The 26,090-nt window shown below is 33.8% G+C and overlaps 2 protein-coding genes across 6 annotated transcripts; both read left to right on the top strand.

Annotated features, from left to right (window-relative positions):
- Positions 1–633: 633 nt before the first annotated feature.
- On the top strand, positions 634–2,851 carry LOC114162737 (UPF0235 protein C15orf40 homolog). Of its 2 annotated transcripts, none has more exons than XM_028046699.1 (3): positions 634–891; positions 973–1,061; positions 2,540–2,851. In XM_028046699.1, the coding sequence occupies exons 1-3, from the start codon at positions 732–734 to the stop codon at positions 2,699–2,701; spliced, it is 411 nt and encodes a 136-aa protein (XP_027902500.1). In that variant the 5' UTR covers positions 634–731; the 3' UTR covers positions 2,702–2,851. The 2 variants fall into 2 exon arrangements, with proteins under 2 accessions (XP_027902500.1, XP_027902501.1); XM_028046700.1 differs by lacking the exon at positions 2,540–2,851 and adding an exon at positions 1,382–1,737.
- A 9,872-nt stretch (positions 2,852–12,723) lies between these two features.
- On the top strand, positions 12,724–16,236 carry LOC114162235 (probable serine/threonine-protein kinase WNK7). 4 transcript variants are annotated; one of them, XM_028046062.1, is made up of 8 exons: positions 12,724–13,117; positions 13,289–13,377; positions 13,473–13,510; positions 13,842–14,069; positions 14,166–14,386; positions 14,514–14,671; positions 14,751–15,207; positions 15,300–16,236. In XM_028046062.1, exons 4-8 carry the CDS (start codon positions 14,026–14,028, stop codon positions 16,118–16,120), a joined length of 1,701 nt encoding a protein of 566 aa, XP_027901863.1. In that variant the 5' UTR covers positions 12,724–13,117; positions 13,289–13,377; positions 13,473–13,510; positions 13,842–14,025; the 3' UTR covers positions 16,121–16,236. The 4 variants fall into 4 exon arrangements, with proteins under 4 accessions (XP_027901863.1, XP_027901861.1, XP_027901862.1 ...); XM_028046060.1 differs by having other exon boundaries at positions 13,271–13,377; XM_028046061.1 differs by having other exon boundaries at positions 13,268–13,377.
- The last annotated feature ends 9,854 nt before the right edge of the window (positions 16,237–26,090 follow it).

Here is a 26,090-nt window from a genome sequence, read left to right as displayed (position 1 = left end):
ACCAAAATTGAATCATATCATTTTTAAGAAAATGAGGACAAAATTGAGACAGCGAAAAACTTGAACAACAAACTAATATTACTCCACAAATAGAGAGATTAAAATAGAGAGATTAAAAGAGTAATTTAACCTATATTATATTATTACATAATATTAAGTAGAAGAAAATCAATAGTTTTTTGAATTAATGTTTGTATTTATATATATATCTTTCTTTTCTAAGGCATAAAACTTTTCTTTTCTATCACGGGCTTTCTTTAAGTTCATTGCATCAAGACTAAATGTTAGTACATACAATTTAATTAAAATCTTATTAATAATTCTATTAGTCCTCTTGAAAAATATATTTGATAAATCTAAACTAGATCTAGCAATGGTAATAACATAAGAAAAAAAATATGATGGTAATGGAGAATGTAATAATATCACGACTTTTTTCTTTCTGTTGTAAAAGAAACTTCCATAAATTTAATCACCTATTCGAAAGAAATGTTCGATAATAATAATATTATCGAAAAAATTCAACATTTTTTATCTATAATATTAAAACAATAAATTTATATATAATATTAAAACAATAAAGTGCGTGGAAAGTGAACTAAATTAATAATAAAAACTTTTTAATCCCATGCAGCGAACTGCATCTTAAAATCGGTACTCTCACGCATCATAAAATTAAGAAGAGAACGACGGCGTTCCTTGTACGCAACGCAAAGGCGTCGTTTTAAATTATGCCGCCGGCGAAGAAGGGAAAAGCAAAGGCGGAGCCTAGGGTAACGCCGCCGCCGGAGAAACCTAACAACTTTCCGTCTTGTATTCGCTGCGTGCCTCCTTCCTCCGTCGCCGTAACCATCCACGCCAAACCTGGTTCCAAATCTGCGTCCGTAACCGGTCTTTCTCAATCTCAATCTCAATCTCTCTAGCGTTTCTTTGATTTTAGTAAATAAATGCGATTTTTTTTTCACTAATTAGATATTAGCGATGAAGCGGTGGGAGTGCAAATTGACGCACCTGCCAGGGATGGCGAAGCAAATGCGGCTCTTCTCGATTTCTTCAGTTCTGTAAGTTCCGATTTCTGATTGTAACATTTTCATTTGTATGCGATTTGTATGTTCTTATTCTATCCATGCGGTGGGCGATCAAAGGTGTAATGTAATTGCATATATTTGGTGTCTATAGTTCCAAACAAAATTTAGTCTATTTGAAACATTTTCTATTAATCTTTATGCATATTATTATTTTTAATTTTTTTAATCTCTTTGTATGCCATTTTAATTATTTATTAAAATGAAAAAAAATGTTTTTAAGTATTAAGAGTAAAATAATTGTGTTATATAACCATAAAGATATATGAATAATTGAAGCTCAACATAATTTACAGGTTTTAGGTGTGAAACGTAGACAGGTCTCTCTAGGCACAGGTTCTAAGTCGAGAGATAAAACGGTGATCGTGGAAGATGTAACTCAGCAGTATGTTTTTGATGCTCTGGATAAAGTCTCGAAGCAGTAGTCATGTTTTTCATTGATGAGACGAGGCATCTTGCTGTTATTATTATTATCTGTTAGAAGACTAATATAGTGGTAGCGTAGCAGTGAAGAGCGTTGTATTTGTTTTATTTTGTTTTTTTGCTTCATAGTGCGTACTGCAGTGTATACTTTGACAACTAGATGATGGTGTGTGCATGTTTGGGTTCAATTCAATTCTTCTATTGATTCCAATTTCGTAAATGTTTGTTAGCTTCATGTGTGTTTGAGTATCAGAAATGAGTTGTTTTAGTTCCAGTTGTGCAGCAATAAGTGTGGTTTAGGTGATAATGCAGGTTTTGTTTGTGGGAAGGCTCAGGGTTTTCATTGTTTTACAGGAAATAGGAGGGAAGGGATTAAAAACATTTACTGAGTATAGATGTTTAGTGGGTTGATTAAATGACTTTCTGATGAGTTTTATATTTCATTTCAAATTCATTAACTTTGATCATTTTTTAAATACTACACATTGATTTATCTCTTTCTATTGATTTCGGCACGAATGTTTCTTAAACTTAAACAACTCAAACTGTTCTAAAGAGGATGGAAGTAACACGGAACGAATTAACTACCATTTTATATAATTGAAATACAAAGGAAAGAGAAGTTGTTTTTTGGATCCCATATGTAAATTAATTCTATCCTTTCCAAGTAAGACATTGGTTTCATTACCAGACAAGAAGTCATTTTTTTAAAACTTAATTCATTTTGAATAACGTATCTATAAATAACAATTTTAAATCTTATTAACAGTATAAATGCTTTTTAGTTTATGTTATGTCTTCGCATAGTTCATTTATTATCTATTACCTTCTTTTTCATTAATTTGAAACAATTGTAAAGAAAATTGTTTACTTTTTCTTTTATTATACATATTCATCCTATTTCAATTCTTATTTATTTAGTGGTTTTCCTCTCTCTATATCACTACTAATCTAAAGAAGGGACAAATGTAATTAAGTTAAGAAATACATAAGCTAAAGTATAAACAAAATTATTTTCTATTCTTGTACAGGATATCAAGAAATCTCGAACACAGACAAGTAGAATCGAATGGAAGATTCAAATAGAGAACACTATTAAAAATATTGAAAGGAACTTGACTGAAGCACAAGACCTCTCAGGTGGTTGGATTCAAGCAGAGAAAAACGCCAAAAAAAAAGAAGGTCGAAGTTGAGACTACAATAGTTCGAAAAGGAAGTTACATTGTAGCAAAAAGTGAAACCAATGAAGATGTGTGGCACGATGAGGGTGGTTCAATAAACAATTACTCATATTTTATGTATTTCTCTTTTATTTTATTGTGCCAAGTAACTGCAGAATAGGAGGAAAAGTATAAATAACTAGATTAACTATAAAATGGGGGAAACAAATTGTGGATACAAATTCAAATATATTAAAAAATGTCGCGAACAAGAAAATGACAAGATCAATTTTGATTGTGGCAATTTTGGTCATGCTTTCGTAGATTTCCTTTACCAATTTTTGTTTTATCCTTGGTATTGTTCTTACAATTTACATTTGTTCAAAGCCTACATCCCTCTCTTTTTCATCCATTTATTTTTCCTTTTAACTCCTCCATAGGACTTTTGGTTTGAGTCCATAGGACTATTGGGCTTGCAATTTGTCAAGCCTGTTTCCACCAAAATATCAAGAGCATATTTTCTTTGGAAAATGGTGACACCTTCTTTTGATTTGCCACTTCAATACCAAGGAAATGTTTTAGACGACCCCAATCTTTGGTCTAAAAGTGGCTAAGCAAATGGTTCTTGAATTTAGCAATTCTAGTGATATAATTTCTTGTGATAACAATATCATCAACATAAACCATAAGATAAACACATTTGTCAAGAGAAGTATGAGCATAAAACATTGAATTATCAACCTCACATCGTTTCAATCTAAAATTATGAACAACACGACTAAATTGACCAAACTAAATTCGAGGTGGTTGCTTCAAGCCATAGAGTGAACGATGTAACTTACAAACTAACCCAAACTCCTTTTGAGTAAGAAACCCACGATATTGCTCCATGTATATCTCCTTTTCCATATCACCATGAAGACATGTATTTTTAATGTCCAACTGGTATAGAGGCCATTGGTGAATGACAACCATAGCAAGGAAAAGAAAAATATTACTAGTTTTAGTCACATGAGAAAAAGTATCACAATAATCAAGTCGATCTAATGCACTAGTAAGACCAACCTTAATAGCATAGACCCATTTATAACCCACGGACTTCTTACCAGGAGGAAGAGGGACAAGTTCCTGATAAAGCTTTTTTGTCGCCTAAAAGACTCAATCAAATCCAAAATTCCCTTTAAAAATGCAATATAGGGAGAACCTTAGGAATCAATTCGTGTACATGGCTAAAGTAAAATGCAATATTTGTGCTTGAATTGTGGTGGGGAAATTTATTCAAAATCAACACTTAAAAACATAAAACCCAAAATCATCAAATGCAAGAAAAGCTATGAATTATGCATGAATGCATGACATGCAATGCACAAAATGATAGGGGATGATGAATTAGCTAATCCTAAATGCTCAAAACATGTTTAATGATCAAAACTAGGATAATGCAATCGTTAAATTGGTCCAAATTCATAAAACTCAAAACCTACCCAAAATAAAGAACATGTTCATGAGCAAAGTGCATGGTAACCTCAGATTGTGATCTTTTGATGATACAATTGAAAATGTAATGATGCAGAATGATTATAAATGATCTTAATTGCATTTAGAAACTGGAATCACTCAATTTGGTGCACTACACTCAAAGTTCCTAATTTCATGAACCCTAATTCCCAAATTTGAGTAGAAACACGATTTCAATCGATTCGACCAATTTGTGCAACGAAAATGCAATTAAAAGTGCAGAAAGCTTCGTCATGATGTAGTGAATGAAACCCCCAAATCAATTTGCACCAACAATCATTAAAATCGTGCAACCATTAAATTATGTAGAAACGCGAATTGATGCAATGTAGAACTTCAAATTCGATGATTTATGGAAGGAAATGTGAAATTAATGATTCAAATCACTTGGGGAACATCCAAGGATGGTGAAAGAAGCTCAAGAATAAATAAAAAAAAAACTTAAATCGCACGAAAGTTGAATGGAATAGTGATTGTGCGTGAATGTGCATGAGAAAAAATGCAGAACATGTGAATTGATGAAATGGTGATGGAATTGGATGTGTGATGGTTTGAAATGCTTGGGAATCATCCCATGAGTGTGCACGAATTTATAGAACTCAAAATGATTAAGAAATGAGTGAGAAATTCAATGGAATAGTAACTATGGTGTGTGTAAATGTGAAAAGGGGTACATAATTGGGATTTTGGTGATTTAATGATGGAAACTCAAAATTAAACTTGCAAACATTTAAAGAAACTTAAAAGTGATGTGTGCGAAGTGGTGGAATGAAAAGAAACTCGAAATTACAGCAAGAGAGCAATGAAATGGAGAAATATAAGGGAAATGAGCTTCGCTACTACCATTGGTCTTGAATCCAACCCATTCATCTTGTTTACTCCGAAATAATGATGTATAGAGGTTTTTTTGAACACACCAATTCATAGGCCTAATTCCAGAACCTAGATTTGGTAAGGTAGGGTGGAGTTCAAGTTAAAATGTGATAGCCAATGTGATGGTTTAATGATAAATGATGATGAACATTATGGAACCATAGACCAAATGAAAAATACTGAAATTTTCATTCATTAAAGCTCAAATCCATATTACAATACGAAAAATGAGTACAAGGAGTTGCCCCAACCTTCCTCTCACTGAGGCTTGAGTTATCCAAGCTTCCATAAGCAAAACTGAGGTGAAAATGGGTGATTTTTGAGGAAATTTCGGGTCTGCTACATGAATTGTAAAAATATGGTCATGAAATGGTCCAAGAAACCTACAACCTCCCTAGGAGGCTTCTGGATCCTCCACCCTTTGCCACCAAACCAAATCTACCTTAAAACATACCCTACACTAAGCCATTTCTCACTAATTAAGCTAAAACTTCAATGTGCAGCCCCCTCTTGGATTTTTGGCAATCCCAAGGCCCAAACTAGTCACATTTAATGTCTTAAAGTGCTCCAAATGGTTGGCTATTGATTTGGGGTCCAAATGGCAAAAGTCAACTCTAAAGTTAAATATGTCACTTTTGCACACTTCATGCTTTGCCACCAACTTGACCTTGTTGCTATGTGAACTTCTAGGCCTTCAAAACTTCAATTAAACCTTGCCTAAGGATAGAAGACATGCAAATTGATCAAAATCTCAAGTGGAAGGATTAGCTCTACCTTGACACTACTTGAATAACTAAGCTAAAATTACCAAAAACATGAAAACTAAGACTTTTGCTCAACCGGGCCTAAACCCAAAATGTTTGTGTTTGACCACTTCCAACAAGTGTAATTAGGCATTTATAATGATTCCACAAGGTCAAATCACTCAATTCAAAAGAATTTCAAAAAGTCAACTATGTCATAGTTTAAAGGCTAAATTAGAAAAAATTGACTCTTAACACTAGGTTTAACTAACCTAAGACCCTAGGACTCAAAATATGATGCAACCACACTCAAATGACGTTTAAAAACAGTCTACAAAAACTAATTTTACGAAAATGTGAAAATGGCTCTAAGTGAGGAATCTAACCTAATATGCTCAAATTAGCTCTTCTAGAATGAAAAAATGAACACTTTGACTAATGAAAATTAACAAATTCAAGACACATCAATTCCCAAGTACCATTGTGTTCAAGTGCCTACATTTCATCAATCATGGCTTGTCACCCTCCAGGATGACCAAGTGCCTCATGAAAATTATTGGGAGCCTTAATGGTAGACAAGGAGGAAACAAAAGAGAAATATGGAGGAAACAAATGATGATAACTCAAAATATTATAAACATGGTATGTGTAAGACCCATTAATTTTAAATAATTAAATAAATAAGAATTTAATTAAATACAGGTAGTGGAAGGCAATTAATGCTAACCTTCATGATGTGAAAAAGTACTAGCTCAAATGGTTGAGAGTACTTTATTGTGTGTGAGGACTTGGGTTTGAGTCCTATGTATGCCATTTGTGTGTTATTTAATTATTAGTATTTTCTTTTGATACGTTGGGATGTGATAAGAGAGGATAAATTGCTAGATTTATAAATGTTATCACGAAACATGAATTAGTTGAATGGTTGTGCGTTAACTTTGTAATTGAGTGGTTGTGGGTTCATGCCTTGGCTTAAGCAAAATAGTTTCCTTTTTGCTAAAAATTAAATTAGGGTATGAATGTTAAGAGCCTAAAACCCTAGCTAAATAGGAGGCAGATAAGAGTGGCTGGAAACTATGGACTTAATGGTGAATCATTAGTCTTAAATCCATTTTAAGGGAAATTTCGTTTTAATTCCATTAAACTAAATTAAGGCATAGTTAAGGTTTTTACTAAGGGAGAGAGAGAGAGAGAGAGAGAGAGAGAGAGTTAGTGAGGCTGCCACTGAAGCATAGAGTGAGGAAGGGAATTTCAGATGTTCACGGCTGTAGAGAGGGAGAAAGAAGTGTTGCAACGTGGAAGAACAAAGGGGTTAGTGCGACTCAAGGAAGGATTCAAGTTTTGGCAAATTGAGTTGAAAATCCAAGTTAGGGGAGTTCTTATTGATGATTTAGTTGTAATTGTATGTACTCGTGTTTTGTTTGAGTATGTGGGAATGCTAAAGTTCAATTTCAGTCGTGTTTAGTTCGGGTTTCCAGAATTTTCCAGAAACTGCTTGGCAGTCACGCGTGACCTACCAGGCGCACACGCTCTAGACCCTGTTTTCTGGGTTTCTTCATGAATCGCCTGGCGACAGGGGATGGTCCGCCAGGCGACGCGAACTATGATAGCCAATTTTGGTTGTCTTGGATTTTCTGTGTTATTTGTGATATTGTAGTGATGTTTCACATGCATGAACGTGAAGTTTGATGTATAAATTTGATAGTTGACTATGCATGAAGTTAGGATTAGGAATCATAAGGGAAGGGGGTAATGGAATAAAGGTAGTAATTGAGTATGATTTATGGTCTACTGCATGAAAATAATGTCAAATCGGGACACAAACGGTCTCTGTAGGAAATTGGATCCTTAAAATTATGCTACAACGCGTGCTAGAATAACTGGGTTGAGGGTCAGGGTGCGCACAGGTGTGGGACAATCTCGGCAGAACCCAGGTTTGGATGCACCGCTTGGTGGCTTAGGATCTGCCGCCAGGTGACACTTCAGAACAGGGGCAAATATGATGCTTAATATGGGACTTTGTGTTTTAGGACGCTATTTCATGATTTTATGTGAAATTAGTCTAGTAGGTAGAGAGTATAGAAAAGTTGACACTTTTGTAAATGAATGGGGTTATGTTTAACTTGCTAATGGACATAAAAAAGGGGTTGGCCACAATGTGTTAGATGGTTTAGTACCTAACAAAGAACTATAATTGACTAGAAATTGAATTGATGTGTACTATACTTGCGGTGTGGTATTGTTCCAACTATTTGGGGAATGATATGGATTTAATTGAGAAAATATGCTAATTGAATTATGTGTGACAATGTACTTCAGTTATATGAATATGCCTGGATGAATGGGATTAATGTCCCTGAGTTGGCCTAGATGGTATGTTTCTTTGGCTGTGTGTGTTAAGGAATATGTGTGAAATTGATAACTGTGATATCTTGATGAATGGGTAGTATAATACATCATAGTTGTTTAAAAGAATGATAATTGTTTTGTGCATGAATTATATATGTGTATTTCGTGTTAGACATAGCATAATGTCTGAAATATTGTGAGTTTTGCTAAGATTGGTGTATGGTATATTTGGGGTTCCTTAAGACTTGAGGAAAAATGCCAAAACCAATAGAATTACACTACTGATATGGCGCCTAGCGGCAAGGGCGAGCCATCAGGCGATAGGTACCTAAGACAGTGGAAGTGGCCATTGGAGGATAAATGGCGCCTAGCGACAAGGTGTGTCCTGTCAAGCGGTGCCGGAGTGACAGGGCTCCTGTATGGCGCTTGGCGCCTGGCGGTGTGAGATGCCCGCCAGGCGGTCTGGAACCAGGCTCCGCCTAGCGACCTGAGAGGCGCGCCAAGCGGTTTTGGTGCAAAGTTGGTGCGCTAGGAAGGATTTCTACACAACTTTAGGTGATGTTCATGATGTGATGCTTTGGTTGAGGGCCTAGTTACGAGTGTATCTTGTATTGGGGTAACACGTGACCACTCTAGGTTGTATCCTGGTGGTTTAGGAAGTCCAATGGGGTGTGCGAGATCATGGCTCATACGATGAGGTTTCAGATGATTGCCCTCTTCAGTGCATCTGATAGAGTTTTGGTAGTCTGGGAACAACTACGGACTTATGTTCGTTTTGGGGAACTCCACTTGGTGTCGCGGTGAGAGGTCATGGCAAAGTTATTCACGCGTGTGGATTATCGAGTGGTGGCTTGTAGTCGGAGGGGTGAGTAGATACTCGTGCAACAAAGGTCAATCAGTGAACTCACTCAAAGGGTGTATAATCAATAGACGTCTAAATTAAGGATTGGAAGTTGAGGGACTAAGGAAACCGGGAAATACTAACATGGGTTATAATCTTGAGATGTTGTGTTTATTGTTATATTTTGTTGGTTTATTTAAATGAGCTCACCCTATCTGTGTGTGAGTGGCGAAGATCATGTAACTTGTTACATGGGAGTAGATGTTGATGCAGGTGAGCATGTTGATGGATAGAGACGGAGTGGGGGATACTCACTATGGGAATTTCACTGGTTTTTATATGGACAAATTATGAATTATTTGTATTGGCTTTATAAACCTTTATAGTTGAAATACTTAAATGCCGCGATTTTACTTTGGTTGGCGCGTTGAAATAATTGATTTAAATTTTCCCGCGTTTTGGGAAAGACGTTGAGAATAAATGAGGTTGTTTTTATTATATTATATTTTATTTTTTTTAAATAAGTAATTTCCGACTAGGACGTTACAGTATGAATTACGAGTAGATCAAATACCTTTTCAAAGGGTAAGGCCAAGTATGACCTGAGTCAAGAGAAGGCGAGGAGGATGAAGATCCATGATTCGAGAATCTAGTGGAGGATGATCTAAGTCTCAGGGTCTTCATGCAAGGAAGAAGGATTTATTGGAGTTCGGCGTTGATATGTGAGAAAAGGTGGTTCAACAATGTCATTGCCATTTTTAGTTTAAGTTTGAGTTGTAGGAATAACCAGGGGATCACAAAATGGTAGAGGAAGGACCTGTTGAACAGATGAACGATCCATCATGGAGCACAAGAAAAAAGGTGTATCCTTAAATAATTTAACATCAACAAACATACAATACCTTTTGGTTGAGGGAGAATAACATTTATACCCTTCTGAAGGCGAGAATATCCCAAAAAGACACACTTAATAGCTTTTGTAGAAAGTTTATCAAGATCTGGAGAGACATTATGAACAAAACAAGTACACCCAAACACACATGGATAGACACAATATAGAGGATCATTTGGAAAAAAATATAGAGTGAGGAACTTTTTTTTAATAGAAGGAGAAGGCATCCATTGATTAGAAAACAAACAGTGAGGACTACATCTCCCAAATGATGAACAAGAACATTATTATTCAACATTAGGGAGCGTGCAATTCCAATAAGACTATTTTGTTTTCTCTACTATGCCATTTTATTGTGGAGTATGAGGACATGTTAACTGATGTAAAATTCCTTGGGAGGAAAATGATGAAATGTTACTAAAGACATGATCTGAGGTACCTGAATCAAGAATCCATGGACTATGAACTTCCATAGATTAAGAGATGCATGCAATTGACACATTTGACATTGAAGAGGATTGGTCAAGATTGGTAGATTTCTCAGACTTGTATCTAAAAAAATCTTAGTACTCTTTATTAGAAATTCTAGATTCCGAACTTTCATACTTAGACACATGAGCAACTTTATCTGGAAAACCATCAAGGAATAACATTTTTCTTGGGTATAGCCCATTCTATCATAATATGAGAATATAGAACGCCCACATTGACCACCTTGTCCTCCACGGTTGCTCTGACCTCCTCTTATTTCTCGTGGTGCTACCATTATTGATGTTTAAAAAACATCAGTTGAATTTTCATCTATTACCAATGTAGGCACCCGAAGAAGTCTAGTAACTAATCACTAGTTAAAACTTGACCATGTACATGATCAAAATTCGAGTGCAGACTCCTCAAAATTAGAACCATGTAAAACTTATCAAGGTTTTTGTTGATATCTTCTAATGAATCAGCCACAAAAAAAAACCTTTAATTCTTCTACTACAATCGTAACCTTTCCTATATGAGAGACCATATCATGATTGATTTGTTTGAGTGAGGCTACTCTTTGAGTTGCATCAAAGAGACGTTGAATGTCATTAGAAAAAATGTCTTGTGCCCTTTTCAAAAAAGAGAAGCATGTCTTATAAAATCTCAAAATGTCTAAGACCTTTTGCTCAACAGATTACCATAAAATAACACATAACTGAAAATCTGGTTTCTTTCATTGAGGTTTTTCTTTGTCTGAAATAGTAGAGACATCTTTTCAAGATGATTATGATATCCTTGACCAAGAAATCATAGAAGCAGACCAAGATGAGTAATTTTTCCAATTCATTTTGTTAGTGGTAATAGTAGGAGTAACAAATAGAGAGCAAGTCATTTCAACACTAGAAGTCATTCCAAAAAAAAAACCTAACTTGAAAAGAAACCCCACCGAAACAAAATAACAAGAATAGAAACACATTAGGGAGGCTCCAACAAGACGAACGATGACAATGCAGGTCGATTTTGACATCAGGAAGGCAACACATGAAGAACATGCGCTTGAAGCTCGCCAAAGAAAGGCGGCGCGAGCAGAGGATTCAGAGGTCGCGAATTTTGGGGATGGGTTGCTCTCCTTGAGGCGCACATAACCCTGACTTCAACGGAATAGATACGACGACCACGACGCGACAGGCGGTAGATAGGTAGTGAAGGGAGACGACACCTGTGGCAAACAATGAAGATGAACCAAAGAAGATGTTCTAGCTTTTGATACCAACTTGGAGAAATTTAGAGAAATGAAACAATCGATTATTATCTCACTGTACAGTTTTACCACTGTATATATATAGTACAAAGAGGTAGAATACAAAGAGTTAAGGCACAACCCTAAACCTTAACCCTAAAGATGGGTTCCCATACATGAATAATGATAAAATAGATAAAACTTTACAATTCAAGACCAAGTGCTAGAATAGGGAGAAAAATATAAATAGCTGGATCAAATATAAAATGGGATAATGAACTGCGGACACAAATTCAAACATACTAACAAACGTCAAGAACAAGAAAATGGCAAGATCAATGTTGATTGTGATAATTTGAGTCACTTTTCTTTCGCAAATTTCCTTTACTAATTTTTGTTTTATTTTTGGTAATTTATTGTTTCTACAAGTTACATTTGTTCAAACTCTACGCCATCCTTCTCTTCTTCACCTAGATTTTAACATTTTATTTTTCTTTTTGATTGCTCCATCATTTCATCCTTAATGACAAAAATACTAAAAGTATGCTCTTTGAAAATAGATACATGGTTTGTTGATCATATTCAACATATCACATGAACTTAATTAAAAGTTTTTATGCATTTGATCTAAAATTGTATGTGAAACTCCTTCTTGCGGTGAACGCAGAAAACACTCATCAAACATTTAAAATTAAATTTTGAAAGAAGTTAAGTTAATTAATCCATAGTAAACGAGCATACTTGGAGTAAATTGGATTAATTGAAACACTCAAAGACTTGAAATTCTTATTTTTTTCTCGCCGTTCATTTCAATCTCACTAAACTTGTTTTTAATTTTTTATAGGAATTATTTAACGAGTGACACTTTTCGTTTGGTTTATTATAATTAATTTTAATGAAATCAATTTTGAATGTTTATATTTTCGCAAAAAATAAGAAAATTAATTTTCAACGATAAAATAAAGAGGACTATTTTCTACAAAATTAAAATTTGTTACGAAGCGTTGTTGTCTTCTCGATTTGCCCATGTAGCGATAATAACATGTTTGACTGAAAACATATACATCATGGGCACGAGGACTATAGATAGGGAATTTATATAGAGTTTGAAAAAAAAATAGGCAACAAATATTTGTGGAGAAATAATTAGTAATTAGTGATTAAGATTATATGTGAATAACAATAGAAGAAGAGAAGGATGATTGAGAAGAGCAGAGGAGTATTTGTTGGTGAGAGAAGCATAAAGCATAAATAGGTGTGGTATTTGAAACTACTGTCTTGCAAATTAATTTTGGCTGTTTTTAGTGAGAGAGAAAGGGAAGAGATAGGTGTTTGTGTTGGAAGACAAAGTTGTGGCATGCGATTTATTGACACAATTTCACCCTATGCATTTGGGTTTCATTCTCGTTTCCCCCTCTATTTCTTTGCATTTGGGTTCCGTTCTCTCTCTGATGTCCTTTTCTCTCTCTAAATTCTATGGAATTCCTCCGGAGAGGCTAAGCTTAGAAGATCCTGTTCTAAGGTACATTGTATTAATTCCTTTATTCACCAGAAAAAAAAATGCATTCATTTCTTTATCTGATCATACCTATATAAAATTTGGGTTTTTCAACTTTTTAACATGATGTTCGAAATACTGCTCGTTAATTATTTTGATTCCAACTATTTGAAGCAGTATAGATGAGTTTGGCAGGAACAGAAAGCTCAGAGGAGGGGACAGGCCTTCTAGAACCTCCTGATCCCAATATTGTTGAAATTGATCCTACTAATCGCTACATTAGGGTATGAAATGTAATTATGTGATTTTTTTCTTACTTCCTCCCAAGAAAATATTTAACAATGGATTAAACTGGTGTTATTTTTTGTATTCATAACAGTATAAAGATGTTATCGGCCAAGGAGCTTTCAAGACTGTGTATCCTTTGTTTTAAGATCTTGACAATGTATTTCTTTATTATAGTTCGGTTCTTATTAGCACTTCACTAGTAATCTGTAAAATTGAAAGACATATTCAATGCCCTGCTCAATTTAGAACATTATGCATGGAATTTTTCATTAGGGTCGGTCTAATGGGGCATGATTGGGTAGTTCACATAAGGTTCTAAATTCAAAACTTAGCACCATTGTACACACATAAAAATAGTGCTTAACATTCTTTGGGTCTAATTTTTGTGTTAAGAATTTTATTCTTATAGTGAAATTTGATTCAAGATATGCAAATTTTTCCTTTATTTATGATTAATTAGTTACAAGGCATTTGATGAAATTAATGGACTTGAAGTTGCATGGAGCCAAATTCATATTGATGAGGTATTACAGTCACCTGGTGGCCCAGATAGGCTGTACTCAGAAGTGCATCTCTTGAAGTCAGTTAAGCACGATAACATCTTGACTTTCCATAATTCTTGGATTGATGATAAGCACAGGACTATGAACTTGATTACTGAGTTATTCACCTCAGGGAACCTCAGACAGTGTGTTCACTACCCTTTATAAATGGTTTTCATTTGATTTTTTTCCTTTTTGTATGACATCAACCATTTGGTTAGTGGATTTGATGTATGATTTAGGTACAGCAAGAAACACAGGAAGGTTGACATGAAGGCTGTTAAAGGATGGGCAAGGCAAATTTTAAATGGTTTAAATTATCTTCACAGTCACAACCCACCTATTATGCATAGGGACCTGAAGTGCGATAATATATTTATCAATGGTCACCGAGGAGAAGTTAAAATTGGAGATCTAGGGTTGGCAACTCTATTAAAACAAACTAATGCCAAGAGTGTAATTGGTATGTTCTTCTGTTTTCTTGCATTTTCTTTTTTTTGCTAATTTTCCATCCTTTCTATGATTAAAAATAATCAAGAATTTATTTGATTTCTACTCCAATTATATTTACAAATATGTAATCCTAGTAGGAACCCCGGAGTTCATGGCACCTGAACTGTATGATGAACATTATAATGAATTAGTGGACATATATTCTTTTGGGATGTGCATGCTTGAGTTGGTTACGTCTGAATATCCTTACAGTGAATGTAGAAACTCAGCTCAGATATACAAGAAAGTTTCATCTGTGCGTATTCTTATTGACAATGTACTTTTTCTTTAAGCAATTACTGGGATCCATGGTAATATAATATTTGATATTGCAGGGCATAAAGCCTGTTGCTCTTTCCAAACTCAAAAATCTAGAAGTAAAATCATTTATTGAGAAATGCCTTGTCCCAGCGTCTCAAAGATTGTCAGCAAAGGAGCTTTTGATGGACAATTTTCTGCAAGTGACTGGTTCATTGAAGAATCGTCGTCTACCATTACCAGATATCGTTCTCCCTAAATATGGAGCCTATGAAAATCGTTGTCTTATGTCAGAAGGTCCTGCTAGCACGCGTATTAGATCCATTTCAATGGATCTTGGTGATGCCACCGAGCAACCATTAACCACTTTACTTTATAATTCTGTTGATTCTATTGTTGATTCTGCTGATGATGTTTTGCCTTCTCCTTGTGTTGAGATAAGAAGGTTAAAGGAAGGTGACATTTTTTTTCTAAAAGGTGAACAGAATGATCAAAAGTCTGTGTCATTAGTTCTCCGCATAGCTGATCAAAGTGGTTAGTTTAACTTACAGTTCTCTTAATAAGCATGTTTGGAATTTATTGGTTGAAAGTAAGTTATCTTGAAAAAGAAAAAAAAAAAAATGCAGGACGGGCAAGAAATATCCATTTCATATTCTACATCAACAGTGATACTGCGATTTCAGTTTCAAGTGAAATGGTTGAGCAACTTGAACTGGCTGAGCACAATGTTAAATTCATAGCAGAGTTGATCGATCTATTATTGACCACATTGCTTCCTGATTGGAAACCTTGTGTACCAATTGATCATTTAGTTACTTGTAATGGTAAATCATCTCAACAAAGTCAACAAACACGAAGCTCAAGAGATTCCATCCAAATTGTGTCTGGAGGTGGTCCAGGTCTCCCAATCTCACGTAGAAGATCAAGAGACAGGGTGAGCAGAGACAGGGTGAGCAGAGATAGGGTGAGCAGAGATAGGGTGAGCAGAGATATTGTCATTTCTGAGAAGGTTTTATCTAACACAAGCATTAGCCTTCAAGGAGATGCAAAGATAGACGACTCTTGTTCTGAGACGTCACAAACTGGTGCAACATTTGACTTCAACGAAAAGCATTTTTCTACAGTTTCATTCATGTCTGCTAAATCAGGATTTACAGACTTTGACTTGCACAGAGTTAATAGTCAAACCTCACTTGTATCTGAATTCGAGGCGTCGTCCGAGTATAGGAATTTTCCACGTGCGGAAAGCTATGGTACCATGAAATTCTTTAACTACCCCATGAATGCTCCCCCCTCCTTCAATGAAGCTGAGGATGAGTTGAGAACAGAGTTAGAGATGATTGAACAACAATATCAAGAAGCAATTAGAGATTTATCAAAAAGAAGATATCAGGCCATTACTGAGGCTAGGAGGAAGGTGTCACAGAAATTTCCAAACTTTAAATAAGTACTTTCACTTTTCTAACATGTAGTAATTACTATTAGTGTGTTCTCCTTTATCAATATCCTTGTAAGTAACCATTGTAAGTAGTGGGATATGGATGAAAAAGGGTTCTCTTATTAGTCATTGTAGCAAGGAACTTTCATTGAAAATATCTATTAAAAACCAATTTTACTAACAATGTTACAAAACATTCTCTAAAACTTCTCCTTCCAACATCCAAAACATTCTCTTTGGTTAAAATATGCTAAATTATAATGCACCACATTTTTTATTCATGTTTGATAATTATAAATTACAGTGATTTAATTATTATAATTTTTTCAACAGAAAATGTTATTTTAACCATTCCAGTGCATAAAATGAATTTCACATTTTATTGCAGCCTTACTAAATTTGGAATAATAATTTTGATTGAACAGATATAAACACTACTAAAAATATTTACAAGTTAAAAGTGATACATTGTGGGAAGATTACTTAGTTTTTCTAAAATATTTTTATATCATTACTATTATTTTACTACAAGTATAAACCTACTTTTACAATGAAAACGCCACAACTACCAAATAATATTTCCAACTAACTAATAACTTGTTCCTACTTCAAAGAAATACCTAAATAATTTCCATTGGAATTACAAAATAATATTTTAGTAAAGTGAGAGTTGAACAAGGTTACGTAGCAAAGTAATAAATAAGTAAAGGGTACACATCATTATTCATTTTCTTTAAACGACAAAACGTGGGAAAAGCATGCCTCATAGGTTTTAGAATCAATGAGTGCCAATTGCCATCAATTTTTGAAATACAGCTGCAGTTATGGGCTCAAATCCAATTCCTAACTTTTAATTCGATAAATTTTATCTTAATATATAAAATAAATAAATAAAAATTAACTTTTGGTGAGTATTTGTACAGAAAGAGTAAATTAGAGAAGAGGGGTGAGCTTAGTTGAAAGGTAAGGTGTAGCTTGATATCATTGTTTTGATTACTATTTCAATGTTTTGGCACTGAGAAATTGACCCTAAATAAGAAAGCTATGCAGTGTCTACAATGGTGATGGAGAAGGGACGATGCTTTTGGAAATGAAAATTGAAAAGTGAGTAATACAACCATGCAGATGTGACTTCATCCAAAAGATAACAAAAAGTAGAACACAAAAACAGAAGAAAAGGCTTTCTATTTGAAATGTGATTTAATTTGAAGATATGTATATAATTGCGCCATTGTGAAAACAATATTATGAAAATAATGCTTCATGGATTATTCAATAATCATGTTTATTTGGGGGAAGAGTTTTCAATTAATTGATTTATGATTATTACCCAAAAACCACACAAATTAAAATTGAACTCTAATGATGAAAATAACACTGCAATACACATGATTGTGGACAAAAAAAATATTATATTTATCATTTATGTCCCTCCCAATATCTTTTTCAAAGGAATCCAATGAAACCCCAATCAATACTCATCATCTTAGCAATGTATCTGAATTTTTTTGAGTTATTCCAAAAAAAAAAAAAAAATTGTTAGGAGCATCTGCAAAAAAATTCGCACCAATTCATTTGAATTCTTATTTTGAAATGAAATATTCAATGAGTTAATATTATTAAAAAGTGACATTAAAAAGGAAGTAAAGAGACTGTAAAGTTGGTTTGGTTTAACTGTATATACATGAAGAAACTATTGTATTTATTAATTTATAATACACAATTTTAAGTTCATTACATTTATACTTCAATTGGTTTCGGGTTAATTATATTTGACTTTAGCACAATTAATTAAAAATAAAAGGCTTAACTCCTTAGGAGTATATGATTTAAATAAAATTGTCACAAAAATATTATTTTCTAAAACAAGTAATATAGGAAAAATAGACTACGCCTTCACAGTATAGAATAAGTTTATATATATTATCATTCAATTACAAGATACTATACATTATAAGGATATGAGTATTTACATTATTATTGTTGTTTAAGAAATACTCGATTTATTTTATTCCTTAATTGTTACAGTAGTTAAAAAGTTATTTAATGTTTCTTTTTCTTCAATCAGATTTTGTTTTATATTTTAATTAAATTGTTTGTGTCTGGTTATACACAAAGTATGATATTTAATTCTTAGTTTACCTACTATAATTAATTCAACAAATAAGTTTTTATTATTTTGATTTTGTATATCTTATAACCCTTGTTGAAAGTTTTATATAAATTATTGAAATGCAAATTTCAGAAGTAATTGATGTATACAATTATCTGGGAAAAATCTGAAAGAATGTAATACACGCAACGTGATAGATCACCATGCCCCGAATTCAGTGGCTTCAGATTCTTGCTTGCATAAAGGTAAATTCAACGCAGTAGGTATTTACTGTCAGTGTAGTTCTACCCACCAGTGTAAAAAAGTTTATCACTCACATGAATAAGCTTCAAATTAATCATCTGAGAAAAAAATTGAAAACAAGTGTTCCAGTTTGTTTGAAGAACAACAGGTTCACACAGAATACTACTGATTTAGTTGCAGAAGAAGTACACAAATGCATGCATGTACAGTAATATGTATATGTATAGGTGTATATATATATATATACACAGAGGTATGAGTACTGGAAATGTTCTTATCATGATATACATCAGAAAAACAACGTTGATGTGGAAATTCTGCAGCTTTTTGATCATTCATCATTGTCTATAATAACTGATATACACTCCAAAAGTAACCCCCAAAAATAAAGAGATTAAGCATCAACTATCTTCTTTAAATAATTCACCTAATAGATCATACATACCACCCATTATGGCATTACAACCCCAGAATCAAAATAACAGCATGCCCCAAATGTACATTAGTTTTTGCTTCCAAACAGAAAATTGAAATGAAAATCCAAAAGTCACCTCAGAGAAAAACTGGTCTTTAGGGTGATCTCCAACTTTGTAGACCAATGTCATTGTGTTTCTTTGAAGGAGAGGAGTATGGTATGGGCAACCTTTTAGGCAAGAACCCAAGAAAATGCCCTCTGTGTGGAGACTTTGGCTTGAATTTGAAGACGTTGTTGGTGGTGGTTCTTGAGCCATGACAGTGAGACAATGTGCAGAGAAACAAGATCAGCAAGAGCAACAGAAATTGGTGTCTCGTCCTACGTATGACCATTGTGTAAACTTTGAAGACGGTGAAGAAGATTGAAGAGAAAAGATGAAGTTAGGGTGGCTATATTGTGAGGAAAATGAGGTGGAAATGGAAGGAAACATGGGCAATTAAATGCGAGAGAGTGTGAGTGTCAGAAGTGAGGGGGTTGGTTTGGTTTGAGAGTTCATGTGGGGTGTAATTTGGCAGAGATTGAGTCAAAAGAATTGGGATGCTTCTTCAAATGTTGGAAGCAGAAAGTGGGAAAGCCTTAGGAAAGCTTTTTGGAAGGGGCCCTTATGGGATAAAGTGATTATTATAATGAAGAGAACGAAAAAAGAAAGATTATGGGAGAAAAAAAAAGATGATATTCGAATATCAATGAAGAGAAAACAAAGCAAAGTGGTGTATTATGATATTACTATCACATTATGTCATCTATTTTGTGGTTAGGTGAATCTTTTGGTCCCACTTCGTATTAATGGCCCGGCTAAGTAACTAGGAACAGTTTTAGACTCCTTTCTATACAGGAAAAACTTGTCCATACACCAATGATAGTGCCTTTTGTATTTCATTTCAACCTCACTCTCTCTCTCTCTCTCTCTCTCTCTCTCTCTCTCTCTCTTTCTCTATCTTTCAACCCATTCCCCTAATTAAAGGAGCTACTGGCTACTCCTTTGCCTTGTCAATGTGCACCTACAGTAACTAAACTACTACCAACTTCACGTACATTCTGACCATGTAGTTTTCAAACTGATAAATAAACCAGTTGATAAAAACTTATACATAGTTTATATTATTTGAGCGTGTTATCTAATTTTTGTTTGAATCTTAAACAAAAACGTTGAATTTGAGGAGTGTGGGAGAGTATTTTTTGTTGAAACGTACATTATCTGAAGTTTGAAGTTGAGGTTGGAGTGGTCGAAGAGATACTAAAAGGGACAAGAAAAGTGGATTGTCTAAAAAGAGATACTAATAATTAAATGCAATGTGTAAGTTTGAGGTGGACCATATCTAAGGTGAGCGCTTCATTAAAAAAAGTAGTGTGTAGTGTCTGTGCTGCTAGTGCTAGTGGCTGTGCCTGTCAATGCCTTCCCTCTCAGACCCTTCCACGATCATGGCCATGCTTTCAGACACACTGCCTCAATATTCTCTGCCTGTCCCCAGCAACACATGCAAATTGCAAACCCTTTTCTTTCTCATCTTTTCTATTCATTTCGGCTCTTCCCTTTATTCTAACTTCGGCTACTTCATATCTGTAGTTAAGTCAGTGTTTAAATTTATCTACTACTCTAATGCATACACTAACATAAAAAGCACAGGAATTAACCACTGTTTAAGTGTCTCTGTTACTTTGTTGAACAGTGAGCGTTTATGACACAAGTCTCTGCAACATTTGACAATATTATGATTTCCTCAAGACACCATCTTTCTTCTGAGAACATGGAAGGAGTTGGAAATTTAATTCCCAGGACGAAATTGAGGAGGTGTGGCCTACAAGGAAACAGATGGGGCTCCATATAAGACCACATATACTGCAATGTTACTGAATTGACCCTTGGAACCAATCCAGCAATCATGGTACCAAACAACAAACAGAAGTTAATTTGAGGGTCCTACCAGAAAGTTGAAAAGGAACATTCAAATAGAACAGGGACAATCAAGGGGAAGAATGCACGGTTGCGTCCCTGGACTTGTATTTATCTCTGTACATCAACACATAAAGCTCTCCTTTCAAGTCCCCACCAGCTCCATTGCAATCGCAACGCTATGAAAACTATTACACGTTGCATCACACTTTTCCTTTCATTTACTTTTCACGTTTCATGAAACAGTACATTTTCATGGAAAAAAGTTTCAGAAACTGTGCCAAAGGGTCATGGTAGCTAAGAACATCAAGACCTGACCCGTTCAGAAATTAAAGATAACCATTGAAGAAAAAATCTGTGCTGACTTATGAAATGTATGATTATGACTTGATTTAATTTCTCCCCCAACTCTGCATTTATATGTGTGGTACTGGCTTTTTCTTTTGTTAGGATCAAATTTCAAACACCTACTTCGCCAGAGATTTGGTATGTGTACTAAGGGATTCGCATTCCGTATATTTAAGTTATAGTATATTGGTTAGTTTACACTTTAACTTCGAAGTTATTTTTTGTAGAATTGAGTAATCAAATTTAAACAAAGAAAAAAGGATATTATAAATTATTACTTCTCTCAATCATTTTAATGTCTTCATTTTGTTTCCTTCCATCATCACACGCATAGAAGGTACCACCCTAAGGGCAACTCAATATAAAGCTATTTCAACTAATATGCAACCTATATTATGATTTCTACCGTGATTCCTTATTTGGCTTTTTTGTATTTCAGGATCTTTTTGACCAAAAAATTGTAAAATAGGGTCCGTTGATTTTTTTTTTTAAAATGGGTCAAATCATTATGGGTAAGACAACATTCAGGGTGAAGTCGTCCTCCCCATAACCGGTTTTGCTTTTTTTTTTTTAAGTGATGTCGTCGTTTTTTAGAGTGGTTTTGGTTTAATTGAAAAGTGAAGTCGTGCTTTAACATGACCACTTCACTTTTCACTTTAGGTTTTATTATTTTTAATTTTTTTCAATTTTTCATTAATTTCCTTTTTAAATATTTCGAAGTCTGGGAGAGGGAAGAGGAGCTTCTCCACGAGAGAGAGAGTGAGGAGGTGCGCAGGGCGTGGCTGGAGAAGGATATGCGCGCTTTCTACAGTGTCTGCGACGAGTTTGAGGTGCTTTTGGTCGGAGATTAGAGTGTCACGGAGAAGAGTAGCTATGAGACGACGCTGGAGTTCGGATTGCAAGAGGACAAAGGAGGTGAATGCGGCAGTGTGGCGGAGGATCTGAGATTGAGTGGTGACCGTTACAGTAGTCATGGCGGTGGAACAGTTAGTAATAAAAAGAAAAAAAAAAGTGAAGTTGTCGTATACGAATACGACTTCACTTTTTCAAAATGAACAAAACGTCCTTCCAGAGGACGACATCACCTTTCAAAAAAAAATATAAAGAAACTGGTTTGGGAAGGACGACTTTACCTTCAATGTCGTCGTCCTTCCTGACAACTTGACCCATTTTTGAAAAAAAAAAAAATAACGAACCCATTTATACAAATTTAATTTTGAATGAACCCTAAAATACAAAAAAGCCTTCCTTATTTTCTCCTACAACCGATCTTTCCCACTACTTTCTTTTTTCTTGTATTTGTATTTACATGTTTTCTTGCCATACGTAATATATTAATAAATAAAAAACACTGATATTTTCTCATTAATTCATAACTATATCTACGATGATCATAATTTATAAAAAGATATTTGTGATTAACCCAAAACAACAAAGTAATATGTTTATAAGTCTTTTTTATTATATGGTGTTTCACTCTCTCATTTATACCTAATGTAAGACTTAACTAAAATATGACTTTTTTTTCATATCCTATATACAATAACTTATTTAAAATATTGCTAATTTCTATCTAATGATAAGTGTATTATTATTTTTATCCTATCTTGTTATTAAAAAGAAAAAGAAAAACAAACATATGTTTTAGGGAGGGAGTGTCAATGTAATTTATGTCGGTTTTAATACACTTCTAAATAAAGTCTGCATTTTATTACCTAGGGATTGACCTAAAAATTTCTTAATCCCTAAAGTTTTTCTCTTGGAGTGGGTTAGGTCAAAGCTAAAGTGAGTATGACACCATTATATGACTTGACTTTAATTAGATCTTAAATACAAGATCTTTAACATGTGTTAAAGATTGACACAAGACTGTCGAGATTAAAGATCAAGATAAATCGTTTGAACTGAAGATAGAGTTGATTATGTTCAAACCAAAAAGTCAAGCTTGTCCATGATCTTATTTTTATAAATCAAATCCAGTTTGACTCAAATTCAAAAACTGAAATATGAATTTGAGAATAAGAAGAATTTAAATTCTTACTTTTTATGTTAATTTTGAAATTTTTTCATTTTAAATACTAAAAATATATTTAATTATTAAAATTTTAAAAATATAAAAGTGATGGTCACCAAATAGGGTGTTTTTTTAATTGAATGCCGACCATAATAAGGGTTTTCATTTTCAGTAAAAAGAGAGAGATTATTTTACTATATTTTACAGTATTAAAAAACCGTGATTCTTGATTTTGTTTTACAAATTCTAATATACTAAGGATCACTTTTAAACCAAAAGATTCCATTGGCACTCCTTAACAATTATCTGCAATATATGAAAAGAAAGAAAAATACAAAAATGAGGAAAATACAAAACTTGAAATTCATTATACAAAACGAACAAACCTTAATGTAGATAAACCTCAGTGAAAATTATCTCACTATACAAACGAGTGTTTAGAATCAATATCCGTGTTTGTTACACAAATAGAAAAATAAAATATACAACATTCATGTATTACACAATCCCGATAAACAACACTAACATCACCAAAGGTGTCAAATTAAAAGCCTCATACACAAAGTTTGTTTAAAATGGGAAAGTATTTTTTTCCCCATCAATTGGAAAACATAATTTAAACATTTATGAACTCTAAAAACAGTATAAGATATCTTTAATGCCCGATCAAATGATTATAATTTACTTTTTCTTGATTTTATTAATGCTCATCACTTTTAAGGTGCGATGTTTATTAGTGTAAAGGTCTGGTAAGATCTCAATCATATATTATTTACATTTTAACTTTAAAATATTTATTAATGTCATTATAAAATATTTCTATGTAAAAAAAGTTTTTAATTTAAAAACTAAATCAGTATATTTATAACTCATGTTCTTAAATGTATTGTTAATCAACATATTTTATTGTATATGTTACTTATGTGTCATCACAAAATGCATAGTCATGATAAGCGATGACCAACACATCACACAACAACCACGTGAAAGCTTCTATGGCTAAGAAAAAAGAAACGAGAAACACTGAGATAAGAAAAAAAATAATCTCGCTCTTTTTATTTCTTACAACTTGAGAAACAAATTGAGAACTTATCTTGAATAGGTTTTGAACAATAACATATTTGCAAATAGTTATCTATAACTGTAACATCTTCCTTCAAGTCGGATGGTGACTACTCACGATTTCGAGTTTGGATACGATAGTTCTGTAGGTAGATCGTTGAAGGGCTTTGGTGAAGACATCGACTAACTGTTCACTTGATTTGATAGGTAGAAGTTGAAATAAATTAACTTGAATCTTTTCACAAATGACATGACAATCTATTTTAATATGCTTGGTTCGTTCGTGAAAGCTAGGTTATTTGCGATGTGTCTAGCGACTCGATTGTCGAAATAGAGAACAAAAATGGTGAGGTTGAACGTGAAGGTCCTGAAGAAGAAAGTTGACCCATTGTAATTCGCAAGTGGTTGTGGCAAGGGCGTGATACTTTGCTTCAGCTAAAGAACGAGAAACTATGTTTTGCTTCTTAGACTTCCACGAGATTAAAGAGCTTCTGAGAAAAATATAGTAACCAATAATTGATCGTTTGGTAGTAGCACAAAAGGCCCAATCAAAGTCTCTAAAAGTCTTTAATTGTATGCCAGCATCGGAGGAGAAAAATAATCCTTGTGAAGGATTAGATTTTATGTATCTTAGTACATGTTAGGCTACCTCACGATGACAAGTAGTAGGATTTTGAAGAAATTGACTCAAGAGGTGAACGACATAGCTTATGTCGGGTCGTGTGTTTGTTAAATATAGGAGTTTGCTAATGAGCCTCTGTAGGATTCAATATCTTGGACAATGTCAATAGATTGGAATAATATCTTGATCTCACTCATGAGGGGGAGTAGAACATGGTTTGTTGTCAAGCATTCCTATGTCCTGTAAAATATCCAAAGCATATTTTCTCTGGCATATGTGTATTTGCTTTCTTGATCTGGTGACTACAAGGCCTAAAAAATATTTTAAATGATCAAGATCTTTAATTTTAAAAACATCATTAAGAAAAAACTTAACTTTCTCAGTCACTTCCAAAAAATTCTTTACAAGAACAATGTCATCAACATACACAATGAGGGCATTAAAGGTAGTATTACTTTTCTTAGTAAAAAGGGAATGGTCAGGCTTAGATTGAATAAAATCATTAGAAATAAGAGATGATGAAAGTTTAGCAAACCATAGTGGCTTGCTTGTTTTAAGCCATAAAGAGATTTGGTGATCTTGGAAACTTGATTGATTTTGATGTTATTCAAGCTTGGATGAGGTATCCTATATACTTTTTGATTAAGATATCCATGAAGAAAGACATTTGTCAACATCTAGTTTATGTAAGTGCCATTGTTTAGCAGCAATAAGGGCAAACAGAAGTCTTATAGTTGTGAGTTTAGCTACTAATGAAAAGTTATCAAGATAGCCAATGCCCTCTAGTTAGATGTAGCCTTTGGCTACAAGCCTTGCCTTGTACCTTTCTATACTTCCATTTGCCCTTCGCTTTATCTTATACACCCACTTGCACCTAATTGGTATTTTGTTAGGAGGAAGATTTGTTATGTCCCAAGTTCTGTTGATTTCTAAGGCCTTCATTTCTTTATCCATGGCAACAATCCATTCAAGGTGTTGACATGCTTCAAAATAAGTATGAGGTTCTATGTTAGAATATATGGCTAGAGCATACCTAAGTTGTTCTTTAGAAAAAGTGTTATTGTTTGAAATGGGAGATATAAGATATTTGTTTTTGATTTTTTTTTTTATTTTAAGTAGAAATAGATTTGTTGACATGATGATGACAATCCTTCATAAATGTTTATAATTTTTTTTATTCTACTAGATCTTTTGAAGGTATTATGGTC

The sequence above is a fragment of the Vigna unguiculata genome, chromosome 9 (assembly GCF_004118075.2).
Source record: "Vigna unguiculata cultivar IT97K-499-35 chromosome 9, ASM411807v1, whole genome shotgun sequence".
In the NCBI taxonomy this organism is placed as follows: Eukaryota; Viridiplantae; Streptophyta; class Magnoliopsida; order Fabales; family Fabaceae; genus Vigna; species Vigna unguiculata.
The sequence above is the reverse complement of the archived record's forward strand: the minus strand, read 5'-3'. Positions and strand labels throughout refer to the sequence as shown.

Coding starts and splice junctions, on each gene's coding strand:
- LOC114162737 (XM_028046699.1), top strand. CDS start 732: ATGCCGCCGGCGAAGAAGGGAAAAGCAAAGGCGGAGCCTAGGGTAACG. Junction 892..972: donor CAAATCTGCGTCCGTAACCG/GTCTTTCTCAAT, acceptor TTCACTAATTAG/ATATTAGCGATGAAGCGGTG. Junction 1,062..2,539: donor TTCTCGATTTCTTCAGTTCT/GTAAGTTCCGAT, acceptor ATTCTTGTACAG/GATATCAAGAAATCTCGAAC.
- LOC114162235 (XM_028046060.1), top strand. CDS start 13,276: ATGAGTTTGGCAGGAACAGAAAGCTCAGAGGAGGGGACAGGCCTTCTA. Junction 14,672..14,750: donor TATACAAGAAAGTTTCATCT/GTGCGTATTCTT, acceptor TTGATATTGCAG/GGCATAAAGCCTGTTGCTCT. Junction 15,208..15,299: donor CCGCATAGCTGATCAAAGTG/GTTAGTTTAACT, acceptor AAAAAAATGCAG/GACGGGCAAGAAATATCCAT.